This window comes from Dipodomys ordii, unplaced genomic scaffold (assembly GCF_000151885.1).
Source record: "Dipodomys ordii isolate 6190 unplaced genomic scaffold, Dord_2.0 Scaffold158, whole genome shotgun sequence".
In the NCBI taxonomy this organism is placed as follows: domain Eukaryota; kingdom Metazoa; phylum Chordata; class Mammalia; order Rodentia; family Heteromyidae; genus Dipodomys; species Dipodomys ordii.
Genome location: NW_012267374.1, coordinates 3536538 through 3550441, shown reverse-complemented (window position 1 = coordinate 3550441; position 13904 = coordinate 3536538). Strand labels below are relative to the sequence as shown.

The 13904-nt window shown below is 40.8% G+C and overlaps 1 protein-coding gene across 4 annotated transcripts in view; it reads left to right on the top strand.

Moving 5' to 3' along the window:
• Rngtt (RNA guanylyltransferase and 5'-phosphatase) overlaps positions 1–13904 on the top strand; it is a 259489-nt gene that overhangs the window by 2128 nt on the left and 243457 nt on the right. For all 4 annotated transcript variants that reach the window (XM_013032875.1, XM_013032874.1, XM_013032873.1 and 1 more), the window contains exon 2: positions 9592–9701. In XM_013032875.1, the coding sequence (XP_012888329.1) occupies positions 9592–9701 (110 nt within the window). The remainder of the gene's footprint in view (positions 1–9591; positions 9702–13904) is intronic.

The window sequence follows — 13904 nt, the reverse complement described above, 5'->3', positions numbered from 1 at the left end:
CCGCTGCTCTCGGTCGGGTGGGGCTGAGGGTTGAGGATGCGGAGGTAAGCGGGGGGTAAACAGGAACCTCGCCCCCAGGAGCACCGTGGCGCGCGCTTGAAAGCCTTGAAGTTTGTGAACCTGTCTGGGTCCCGCCTTCCCCTCCGAAGGAGTCTGGAGATGGAGGTGGGACCAGAGAGGCTGTTCCCTGGAGCGAATAGGGTCGACACTGACCCCCCAGGGGGTTGGGAGGATTTTTGTTTTTGCCTTTTAAAATTTTTTTTTTGTGTGTGTGGATTTGACACATTTTCTTTCTAAAACATACAATAAACTTATTAAAGTGTACAGCTTGATGAATTTCTGACTACATAGACATCCTGGGGAACATTCATGAAACCATCGTTCTTGTTAGCCAAAATGTTCCAGAGTTATCTGAAATAAAAGTTGTATTATTATTATTATTCTAAGACAGGCTCTCACAATATAACCCTGGTTGTCATCCAACTTTGTAGCTTAGGCTGGTCTGTAATTCAGGAACCTCCTGTCTCAGCTTCCCGACTGGTAGGATCCTAGGCAGCAAGGCCAGAAAGCAAGGCGGAACTATTTGGGCCGGACTTAGGAAATAATAAAATTTGCAGAGGAATACATGAGTTGTTCATTTTGGCCAGAGTAAGCAGCATTGGATAATACAAAGAAGGGAGAATTTTAGGTTAGGAGGACAATGTTAGGGAAAACAGGGTGAGGGGGTCAGTCCTTTACACAGTACATAGGGGAAGTATTGGTTGCTTCTGGATTGGTTGAAGTTAATCTGAAAAGTTATTTTATGGCTGGGAATGTGGCTTAGTGGTACAGGGCTAGCCTTGAACAAAAGAAGCTCAGGGACAGTCTGCAAGTTCTGAGGTCAAGCCCCAGGACTGGCCAAAAAAAAGTTATTTTATCAACCAACAATTTAGGATGGAGGAAGATTTCAACATACATTTGGAAAGTTAGAATAATTTCTGTTGTTCTGGCTACATTGGTTAACTTCCTCTGACTCTTTGTCCATCTTGTCCTTCTAATTAAATTTAGGACATCTCAGAATTTTTCTCTTTACTATCCTTCAAAGTTTTTTTTTTTTTTTTTTTGGTCGGTCATGGGGCTTGAACTCTGGGGTTGGGCACTGTCCCTTAGCTCTTCAGCTCAAGGTGAGTGCTCTACCACTTGAGCTACAGTGCCACTTCCAGTTTTCTGGTGGTTTATTGGAGATAGGACTCTCACGGTCTTTCCTGCCCGGGCTGGCTTTGAACCATGATCCTCAGATCTCAGCCTCCTCAATAGCTAGGATTACAGGCGTGAGCCACCAGCGCCCAGCTTTTTCCTTCAAAGTTTTCTATTGTCCTTTGGCAGTCATTTCCTAAGACAACCATTGATCTCCTTCCTGTCACTATGGATCATTTGCATTTTCTAGAATTTTTCTAATAAATGAAAACATGCACTCATTTTAGTTTGGCTTTGCTCTGCATTATTCTTTTTGAGACTCAGACTTTTGAATGTATTAGTAGTACATTCCTTTTTATTGCTGAGTAGTTTTCTCACTGTTTTGAACACACCACAATCTGTTTTTTCATTTGTCTGCTGACAGTTATTTGGGTTGTTTCCAGTTTTTGATTATTGCAAAGCTTGGTATGAATATTCATGTACAGTTCTGTATATGTATTTATGTTTTTATTTATCTTGCATAAATCTCTAGGAGAGAAATGGCTATATTAGGAAGTAGATATGTACTTCTTTAACCTTTTTAAGAAACTGCCAAATACTTGACCATGGTAGTTAATCATTTTATTTTCCCAACACAGTGTATAAGAGTTCCATTTGCTCCAGATCCTCCCCCAAACTTGATATTCTCAGTCATTTTAATTTCAGCACTTGTAATAGATGTGTAGTGATAATCTTCCTGTGGCTTAATATTGAGTATCTTTTCATTTACTTATTGGAAGCTTGTATATCTTCTTTAGTGAAGTATCTGAATTATTTATTTATTTATTTGCTGCTAGTCCTGGGGCTTGAACTCAGCTTGGGCACTGTCCCTGAACTTCTTTTGCTTAAGCTCTACCACTTGAGCTGTAGCTCCACTTCTGGTTTTTTGAGTAGTTTATTGGAGATGAGTCTCTCAGACTTTCCTGACCAGGCTAGCATTGAACCAGGATCCTCAGATCTCAGCCTGCTGAGTAGCTGGGGTTACAGGCATGAGCCCCAGCTCCTAAGCCTCTCTCTCTCCCTTCCTTCCTTCCTTCCTTCCTTCCTTCCTTCCTTCCTTCCTTCCCTCCTTCCCTCCTTCCCTCCTTCCCTCCTTCCCTCCTTCCCTCCTCTCTCCTTCCCTCCCTGCCTCCCTTCCCTCCCTGTCTCCCTTCTCTCCCTGCTTCCTTTCCCTCTTCCCTCCCTGCCTCTCTTCTCTCCCTTCTCTCCCTTCCTTCCCTGCCTCCCTTCCCTCCCTGCCTCCTTCTCTCCCTTCCCTCCCTGCCTCCCTTGCCTCCCTGCCTCCCTTGCCTCCCTGCCTCCCTGCCTGCCTGCCTGCCTGCTTCCCTCCCTCCCTCCTTCCCTTCCTTTCCCTTCCCTTCCCTCCCTCCCCTTCCCTCCCCTCCCCTTCCCTCCCTCCCTCCCTCCCTTCCTTCCTTCCTTCCTATGGGCTTGAATTCAGGCCTCGGCACTGTCCTTGAGATTCTTTTGCTCAAGGCTAGCACTCTACCACTTGAGCCACAGCGCCACTTATGGCATTTTCTGTGTATGTGGTACTAAGGAATTGAACCCAGGGCTTCATGCATACTACTAGGGAAGCACTCTACCACTAAGCCATATTCCTAGCCCTGAGCTTCTTTTTTATCAAGGCTGATGCTGTACCACTTGAATCACAAATTGCTTCAGAAATTTTTTTTAGTAGTTTATTGGACATATGAGTCTCATGGACTTCCTGCCTAGGCTGGCTTTGATCTGTGATCCTCAGATCTTAGCTTCCTGAGTAGCTAGGATTACAGGTGTGAGCCACTGACATCTGGCTTGATTATATTTTTTAAAATTAGTATTGGTATATTTGAGACCTTAGAAACTGTGCTCTAAATTATTGTGATTAATGGAGTCACTAAACTTAAAAAAAAATGGTACTGAGGCTTGAGTTCTACTTGGAACTGCTAGGCAAAGCTGCTTGACATTCTACTGCTGGAGCCATGCCTCCAGCCTATCACTAAACTTATAGGTGTAATCAGTTGTAGAACCTCAAGCTTCCTGACAACCACCTGGATTTCTACTAGTAATCAGTGCTGCTTTGGCCTGTGTTGCTTATTGCAGGTGAAGTTAAATATAATTGAATTTTTTTTTTTTAAAGATAGGGTCTTGCTCTATAGATGAGGCTGGCCTTGGAACTCAGGATCTTCCTGTTTAACTTCGCAGATTCAGGGATTAATAGGCATGGCACTTCAACACTCAGCTCTTACACAATTTTTGATAAGTTCTGTGACTATCCCCTAAAGGTCTGTTTGTCTTAAGTCATGGAGGTATTTGTACCACATTGTATATTTTGTTTGTTTGTACTGGTATTGGGGCTTGAACTCAGGGTCTACACACTGTCTTTGAGCTTTTTTTGCTCCAGGCTGGTGCCCTACCACTTGAGCTACTCTTTCCGCATTGAATACTTTGGATGGGGATTTAGTAGTGTTTTATTTACAGTAAGATATGCTAGCTATATTCTTGGCAGATATCTAGGGTTAAGGGTTTCTTCATAGTTCCATGAGAAAATGTCATATAAGGGAAAAGGATTACCGTTAGAGAAAGTGCAGGAAACAAAGTCAAAATGACTGGATAGTTATCTGAATGAGAAGAATTTCATAAACATTCTTGCTTGTTTATTTACTTATTTAGGCAGATTTGCTATATTGCCCAGGCTGGCCTTAAACTTAAAATCCTCTGCCTCAGCTTTCAGATATCTGGGATTATGAGCATGTACCATGCTCATGTACCATGTTTTGCTTGTTTTTTTCTGATTATAAAAGTAATCATGCTTATTTTAAAATTTTTGGATATTTTTCATATTTCAATTGGTTGCTCAAATTTTCTTTTCTATGAATGTTAGGGAACATCTGAGTAATTTACCTGAAGTAGAAAGAAGGTGTGCTATTTATTTATAATTTGTCTCCTATTATGTTACTGTGGTCTAGACTTGCAGTGAGAGAGCTCTCTGGGCAATAAAGCCAAACTTTACTGCTGAAGAATTCTTGTTTTTCATCTCTGAATGACTGATCAGTGAACTTTTGAGGGAAAGGAAAAAACATGCTATTCCCCCCCCCCCTTTTTTTTTGTTGGTATTAGAGTTTGAACTCAGCTTGAACTCTGTGCTTGAATGGTGGAGCCTCTACCAAAAAAAGAGTCTTTAGCCCTTTTTTGCTTTAGCTATTTTCCATATCATCCATTTTATGCTATGTAGCTGGATTATGGGTACAAGCCACGATGTCCAGCTTTGGTGGATAGGGAATTTGAGAACTTTTTGCTTGGTCTGTCCTCCAACCATGATCCTCCTGATCTTACTTCCCAAATAACTAGGATTATAGGTGGGAGCCACCATACCCACTCCATCTGGTCTTTTTATTTTTTTATTTTTGTTTTGGTTGGTCGGTTGTGGGGCTTGGACTTGGGGCCTGGGTTCTGTCCCTGAGCTCTTTTGCTCAAAGCTGGTGCTCTACTATTTTGAGCCACCATGCCACTTGCTTTTTTTTTTTTTGCCAGTCCCAGGACTTGAACTCAGGGCCTAGACACTGTCCCTGAGCTTCTTTTGCTCAGGACTAGCAGTCTACTGTTTGAGCTACAGCACTACTTCGGTTTTTTTCTGTTTATGTGGTACTGAGGAATTGAACCCAGAGTTTCATGCATGCTAGGCAAACACTACTACCAAACCACATTTCCAGCCATCTTTTTTTTTTTTTTTTTTTTTTTTTAAGAGGGTCTTGATACATAACCCATACTGATCTGGAATACTTGATCTTTTTGCCACACCTATTATGTATAAAGAAACTATTAGGAACAGTGGGATATAAATATGAGATACAACCTTGTGATAGTGTCTTTGAAGATATCTAGTAAATGCTTGAATCATTAAATCATTGAATTCAGGGAAACTGCTAAATAGCACATAGTCTGGTACTGGTGATCCAGCTCAGTGGTAATGTGCTTGCCTAGTGTTCGGCCCTAGGCTTGATATTCCCAGCATTAGAGGTAGTCAGGGAGAAAGGGAACCTACACAGTCGGCCCCATAGAGCCTATTTTATTTATTTATTTTTTATGCTGTTACTGAGTCTTGAACTTCAGAGCTTTGCATTCTAATCTGGCCTTTTCTGCTCTTGGAACCATGCTTCCAGTCCTCATCAGTACTTCTTGTTAGGAGTAAGTGAATTATGTGAAATATTTTAAACAGTGCCTTGTAAGTAGTAATCATAAAATTAGGTTTTATTAACTGTGGCTTCTGTTGTTTTTTTTTTTTTTTGTGAAGTAATGTGGTAAGTGAAAAGGGGTAGGATCTGGGTGCAGGTGGCTCATACCTGTAATCCTTAGGAGGTTGAGCTATGAGGATCAAGGTTCAAAGCTAGCCTAGGCAGAAAAGCCCATGAGACTCTTTATCTCTAATAAACTACCAAAGAGGTAGTTTATTACTGAGTTGTGACTCAAGTGATAGAGCACCAGCCTTAAGCACAAAAAGCTCAGGGACTGTCTAGGCTTTGTTCAAGCCCCACGACTAGCACAAAAAAAGGTGGTGTGTGTATGTGAGCCTGATACGTTTTTAGGAATGATGAGACACAGATACTTATCTTGGAAGATGGTGACAGGTGGATTGCCCGTGGGATTGGTAATTGTGATTTGTGGTGTCTCCATCTTTGGTGCTTTGAAATTTTCACCAACTTGTTCAGTGATTGGATTAAGGCAAATGAGACTAATGGATATCAGCAGGCTAAGGTATTTACATAGGATTTGATAATAGTGATCAGGTATGGACTCTAATCTTGAATAAGAAGTGAAGTCTGAGGTTCTGATGTAGACAAGATTGGATCTATGAGGAGACTGGAGAGAAGGCTGAATGTGATGACAGCTTTTGCATCATATTATATACTTATTACAGTTATTGTTTAACTTTCCCTAATAAAAGGTCAAAGCTCTGAGGGCCACATTCCCAGCCTTAATGAATTGTTTTATATATTGGTGAGAGTGTGAGTAGTGAGAGATCTGAGAGTTGACCATTAGATTTAATAATGTGGAGGTTATTGGTGATTTTGAATAGTTAATAGAAACAAAGATCATTTAATGAAATTTAGATTAATGACTGGATAGATGTTTTAGATATTCTTTTAGGCAGTATTCCATTGCTTTTAGTATGTTTGAAAACATCAAAACATCAGTTGGTTTAAATAGTGTGTTTTCCATTCTGTGATAATTAGTTTAAAAAGGGAGAAGATTTTTTTTTTCTTTTGGTCCACTGTAGTTGCTTGGTCTCATTGCTTTGGGTTGGTGATGTGTCAGAACACCTGGCAGGGAGCACAAGGTGGAGCAAAATCGCTGTCTTCATAGTGGTTAGGGACAAGAGAAACAGAAGAGATCAGGGACAAAACATACCTTTAGTCACCTACATCAACAAGGCTTGTTGCCTCCCAGTAGCCCATTAAGATGTGAATACATGAGTGTTTTAATTCATTCACAAGGTAAGAGTCCTCATAATTCACATACCTTCTATTTTTTTTTTTTTTCCAGACCTGGGGCTTGAACTCAGGGCCTGGGCTCTGTCCCTGAGCCTTTCTATGTTCAAGGGTAGTGCTCTACTACTTGAGCCACAGTGCCACTTGTGGCATTTTCTATATATGTATGTTGAGGAATTGAACCCAGGACTTCATGCATGGCAGGCAAGCACTGTACTACTAAGCCACATTCCCAGTCCCCTACACACTTTCTAAAGGATCCTGTTTACATCAGTGCCTCATTGTGCTGTTAAGCCTTCAACACATTACTTTGTGGGGAAGGGGGTTAAGATCCACACCATAACAAATAGGTATCTAAAAAAATCGATTATATGGTGCTATTCTCTATGCTTGTTCTGTGATTCAGGAAAAAATGGTAAAAAAAAAATAGTCAATATTTCTTGCAGAAATAATCACTGGGAGTATATATGCTCTGATAGTTTTTTAGAGAGCTCTTTTAGTTTGCATCCTATCAATATTGTAGAATAGCCTAGCATGACTTTATCCTGAGATTTGGTCCATTAGATGGAGAAACTTCCAGCTTCACGTTAAAAGCTAGGCTTGGTACTGTACTCTTGTAACCCCCACTTGGAAGACAGAGGTCCTGCGTTTCAGGCCAGCCTTGGCTACATTTTAAGACCCTGCTGTTACCTTTTTCTTTTTAGTTCCACCTTATTTATTGTGGTAACTAGAGCCTGAACATATTAAACATAGCTAGGTGTGTGGGACAAGGACTCATACATCCCTTTGCTTTATACTATTTTTTCATTTATTCATTTGCTCATTTTTTGAGACTGAATCTTGCAGTGTAATCTGAGCTGATCTCAAACTCCTGATCTTCTCTCAGCCTTCTTTTTTTTTTTTTTTTTTTATTTGTTGGTCGTGGGGCATGAACTCTAGGCCTGGATGCTGTGTCCCTCAGCTCTTCAGCTCAAGACTAGCACTCTACCACTTGAGCCACAGCACCACTTCTGGCTTTTTCTGCTTATGTGGTGCTGAGGAATTGAACCCAGGGCCTCATGAATGCAATGCAAGCACTCTACCACTGAGCCACCTTCCCAGCCCTCTTCTCTCAGCCTTCTGAGTGTAGGGAATATTAATAGAATTTAATTCACTTCAACAATTATTCTTTTCTCTTCCATCCTTCCCCTTTCTTTCCTTCCCCCTTCCTTCCTTCCTTCCTTCCTTCCTTCCTTCCTTCCTTCCTTCCTTCCTTCCTTCCTTCCTTCTCCTTCCTTCCTTCCTTCCTTTCTTTTTTTCTTTTTCTTTTTTTTTTGGTCCAGTCGTGGGGCCTGAACTCTGGGCCTGGGCGCTGTCCCTCAGCTCTTCAGCTCAAGGCTAGCGCTCTACCACTTGAGCCACGGCGCCACTTTGGCTTTTTTTTCTGCTTATGTGGTGCTGAGGAATCGAACCCAGGGCCTCATGCATGCAAGGCAAGCACAAGCGCTCTACCACTGAGCCACCTTCCCAGCCCTTCCTTTCTTTTTTTTTCTTTCATTTTTTAATTTTTTTAATATGAAAATACTGTACAGAGGAGTTAACAATTACATGGGCAAGATAATGAGTACATTTCTTATCAAGCATTGTAGCCTCCTCCTTTGTTTCCCCATCCCATCCCTTCCCATCCTCCCCCCTGCCCCCCCACCCAATCCTCCCCGCCTCCCCCTCTTCCTTCCTTCCTTCCTTCCTTCTTTCTTTCTTTCTTTTTTCTTATAGTACTGGGATTTGAACTTGGGGTCATTTACTTGCTAGGTATTGATCATGATTCCATTTGATTTTTGCTCTGGTAATACTTGAGAAAGGGTCTTTTTTTCCCAAGCTGGCCTGGACCTTAATCCTTATATTTATGCTGCCTATTGTAGCTGGGATGACAGTTGTGTGCCACCACACCCAGGTTTTTCTGTTGAGATAAAGTCTCATGAACTTTTTTTGCCCAGGCTGACCTAGAACCATGAGCCTTCCAATCAAGCCTCACATGTAACTGAGATGACAGCCATTTATCACTATACTCAGCTATTGGTTGAGATGGGGGAGGGGTGTCTCTTGAACATTTTGCTCATGTTGGCCTCAAACCTCAATGCTCCTGATCTCTGTTTCCCAAGAAACTAGGGTTATAGGTACAAGCCATCAGCAATTTGTAAAACCAAGATCCTTTTAATGCAAAGGTTTGTAGTTTATATTATTTAAGGACGTTCCACTCACTGGCAGTTTTCTTTCCTGTTATTATTGTCAGTTTCTACAATTTATTTTGTTTCTAAAAGTTTCAAGGAATATATATATATATATATATGTATGTATATGTATATATATATATTTCCATTTCCCGCAGTTTGTTTCAATGAACATCATTTTATATCATCATATGCCCATAGCTATTGAGCCTTTGTGATCCTCTTCTATTACAGCAAATGAGGGAAACCATGCAAGCTGTGTTTCCTTGGGTGTTAACCAGCAATTTCAAGGGAGTATATTTTAAAGAATTGTTTAGATGGAGAGTACTTTATGAACAGGTGCTTTCATAGAATGTTTTACCCTTGAGATATTTTCAGAAGTTGGTTTTGACATAGCTATAAGATTTTAACCTGAAACCATTTTTTTCTTTTTTTTTTTTCTTTCTCTTTTGCCAGTCCTGGGCTTGAACTCAGGGCCTGGGCACTGTCCCTGAGCTTCTTTTTGCTCAAGGCTAGCAGTCTACCACTTGAGTCACACAGTGCTACTTCCAGCTTTTTTTGTTTATGTGGTACTGAGGAATCGAACCCAGGTCTTCATGCATGCTAGGCAAGCACTCTACCACAAAGCTACATTCCCAGCCCTGAAACCATTCCTTTACATAGTGAAAATTGTTACTCATCTCAATTTTGTTTAGGAAGATTCTTGCCTCTGAAGACAATGCTGGGACCAAGATATGATAGTCAGGTTGCTGAGGAAAATCGCTTCCATCCCAGTATGCTCTCAAACTATCTGAAGAGTCTAAAGGTAAGAAGTAAAACTTTGCTTGTAATTTGTGTTCTACCACTTGAGACTACTCCCCACTTCCTTGATAGGGCTGTGACTTGAACCCTTATATATGCCAAGTAAGTGTTCTGCCACTGAGCTAAAACCCTGGCCTTGCTTTTTTTCAGTCAGTTGTGAGGCTTGCATTCAGGGCGTGAAAGCTGTTCATGAGGTTTTTTTTCCATTCAAGGCTAACACTCTACCACTTTGAGTGACAACTCTACTTCTGGTTTTCTGGTGGTTAATTAGAGATAAAAGTCTGATGGATTTTCCTGCCTGGGCTGGCTCTGAAGTGTGATCCTCAGATCTCAGCCTCCTGAGTAGCTAGGATTATTGGTATGAGCCACCTGTGCCCTGCTGTAGTCCTTGCTTTTCTGAGGTAGGGTTTTGCTGTGTAGCCCAAACTAGTCTTGAACTCATGATCTTTTCTGCCTCTGTTCTCTTGAATGCTGGGATTAGAGGCATGCACCTACCTGTCTTAGTTAAAGGTTTTTATGTGAGCATAATATTTCTTCTTTTGGGATAAATTCTCACAAGCATGATTGCTGGGTTATACAGAAAGTACTTGTTTAGGTTTATAAACAACTACCAAACTATTTTCCAGCATGGTATACCATTTTGCATGTCCATTAGGTAGTTTTTATGCTGGCTTCTCAACTTTCTTGCCATAGCTTTTGACTACTGAGATTATAGTTCTGTGCCACTGCTCCCAGCCATTGGGTGGCTTTGTAAGAGTCAATGAACCTTTGTACATTTTTACATTATTCTGTCAGAATTACAATTTGTATTACTTTTCTAGGGCTTCTTTGAAAAATTATACACACTAAGTGGCTTGAAGCAATAGGTATTTGCTCCTTACAAATTGCTATAAATTTAAAATCAAAGTGTTGGCAAATTTCCTTCCTTCTGGAGGCTTGGAGGGAGAATTTTTCAAAGCCTTCTCCTAGCTTATAATAGTTGCCTGTGATCTCTGGTGCTCCTTGGATTGCAGTGCCATTATTTGAGGCAAGTGTTCTCCTATTGAGCTATATCCCTAGACTTTAAAGCTCCATCATTCTAGGCTCTGCCTCCTTGGTCGTCTTGTCAAAATTTCTGTGTGTGTGTGTGTGTCTGTGTCTGTGTGTCTGTGTGACAATTATTTTTTATTTTTATTTTTTTTTGGGTCCGGTTGTGGGGCCTGAAGTCTGGGCCTGGGCGCTGTCCCTCAGCTCTTCAGCTCAAGGCTAGCGCTCTACCACTTGAGCCACAGTGCCACTTCCGGCTTTTTTTTCTTTTTTTTTGCTTATGTGGTGCTGAGGAATCGAACCCAGGGCCTCGGGCATGCAAGGCAAGTGCTTTACCACTGAGCCACCTTCCCAGCCCTGTGTGACAATTATTTATTTTTGGGCATTTTCAGGGTTTTAGAACTCATTTTCTTGATTTTGCCAGGCAGGCATTCTTTTACTTGAGCCATACTCTTAGACTTCCAGTTTCCTTCTTATAAGGATTTGATTAGAACCCAACCTAATCTAAGTTATTTCTGAAAAGAACCCTTATTCTATTTTCAAATAAGGTCACATTTACAGGTACTTGGAGTTAGGATTTGAACACACATCGTTTTGAGACAGCATTTGCTGTGTAACCCAGGTTGTTTTGGAACTCCTGATCTTCCTGCCTTAGCCTCCCAGGTACTAGAATAATAGGTGTGCCATCATGCCGACCAAACCCATCTTTTCTTTTTATTGTTGGTTGAGGGGCTTGAACTCAGGGCCTGGGTTCTGTCCCTTAGTTTTTGTGCTCAGGGCTAGTAAGTGCTCTACGACTTTGAGCCACAGCTCCACTTACGGTTTTCTGGTGGTTGATTGGAAATAATTTTCATAGATTTTCCTGTCCAGGCTGGTTTTGAACTGTGATCCTCAGATCTCAGCCACTTGAGTAATTAGGATTACAGGCATGAGCCACCAGTGCCCAGCCAAACACATCTTTTTATAAGAAATAGTTAAGCCACAACATCAAGATTCATTGGTATTTTATGCAGTTGGCAGCCTTACAGCTGTATATTTATTGTATTTAGTACAGTGAATATTAGAGTCTACTATGTGCAACGTTCCTGTAGGTGGGTAAAGAGCTACTTAGATTTTTGAGAACCAGTTATTCATTATTTGTATTGAGGTATATATATATATATTTTTGGCCAGTCCTGGTGCTTGAACTCAGGGCCTGGGCACTGTCCCTGATTTTCTTTTTGCTCAAGGCTAGCACTTTACCACTTGAGTCGCAGTGCTACTTCCAGCTTTTTTTGTTTATATACTGCGGAATCAAACCCAGGGCTATATATATGATAGTCAAACATTCTACCACTAATGCAAGATTCCCAGTCTTGTTTATATTTTTTAGTTGTTTCTAATTTATGAACTTATCTGTAATCACATTGAAAGATTAGCTATATTTCCTAGAGAGTGTGCAAAAGTTTGTTTGGACTTAGAAGCTAGGTACTTGGGTTTCAATTCCAGTGCACAGGATTAATGCTACATGTAAAATATATAGAACAGTTACTGTCACAGAGTAAGGGCTTTAACAAATTGTAGTTCTTACTATGTGCAGAAGATAGTTACTTTCCTTATGTATGAGTTGGGATTATCTATTATGAAAAATACATACATATATATATATATGGTGCATATGTGTGTACAGATTCACAGTCACATGAATATATTATCTACATAAATTACCACATGCACATAGATACATGCAGATATATGGGGCATGTGGAAGCTAAGTTACACTATATAGTTTCAGTTTCCTTGCCACAAATCCTATGTTAGTCAGGCATCAGTGGCTCATGCCTGTAATCCTAGCTATTCAGGAGGTTGAGATCTGAGGATCATGGTTCAAAGCTAGGCCCGGCAGGAAAGTCTGCAATAAAACCACCAGAAAACCAGAAGTGGCACTGTGGCTCAAGTGGTAGAGCACTCACATTGAGCTAAAGAGTTGAGGAACAGCACCTAGGCCCAGAGTTCAAGTTCCACGACTACCACCAAACAAAACTCCCAGGTTAGAAACTCCTATTTTCCTGCTTTTCACTACTTTTTATTACTTTTCTTTTTTTTTTTTTGCTTCTTGTTTTGAGCCTAGAAACCAAAACTTGAACTTTAATACTAGCCTATTGTATTAGGTTTTTTTTCTTCTCATTCTAATGACTCTTCCCTCTTCCTCCCTCCTCCCCCCCTTCCTCCTCCTCCTCCTCCTCCTCCTTTGGTATCAATTTATCTAGATCCTTGTTTTTAGCAAAATAAAATCTTCAAAGAAGTGAATAGAGCAAATGCCACCTGGGATGATGTGTACCAGTGGTGCCAACCACTTGGGATAACTTGTATATAGGATGTTTGGTCCAATCTTGAACAACATGATCCTGTTAAAGAAAAAAGAAACTGATAGAGCTCATTCTAAGAACTGGAAATAGACACTTTAGGATTATGCTTTTTTTTTTTTTGGCTGGTATTGGTGTTTGAACTCAGATCCTCACACTTGCTTGGGCAGTCATTCTATTGCTGAGTCATGCCATCAGTTCCATTTCTTACTAGTTACTTTTGGGATAGGGTCTTGATTCCTAATGGATGTGTATCTGAACTATTACTGTCTGCCTATTTGAACCTTTCTGCTGTTGCTAATAGGCATGGGCCATTGTATTCAGCTTCCTTCTTTTGAGATGGAGTCTGAGAGATCTCTTCCTGGACTAGCCTGGTACTGTGACCCTCCCATTGTTGCCTTCCTTATAGCTTTTGATGACAACCAAGTACCACTATGCCCAGCTGTGTATTGAGAAAGAGTAGTCATGATCGTTTTCCTCCTGAGCTGGCCTTGATCCCTGATCCTTCTGCTCTTAGCCTCACAGGTAGCTTCACAGGGTTGCAGATATGTGAGCCAAATTGCTCGGCTGAATTTTTGTTGTGTGTCTAATTTAAATGTTTTTGCCATTTCCTCCCTGTAAACAATGGAGTTTAATCATTGTGTAGATCAGTCTTCTTTAGAGAAGTCAATATTCTGTCAAAGCAACAACAAAAAAACAATGATTTGATTTAAGCGGTGTAGGTTAATCCTTTTGTCATTCTTTCCAGAGAATATGTGTCTGAGAATGTTGTTAGGGGTATATGAATTAGCTTTTCATTATTTGGACTTAGTCCAGCTGTGCATTTTTTTTTTTTT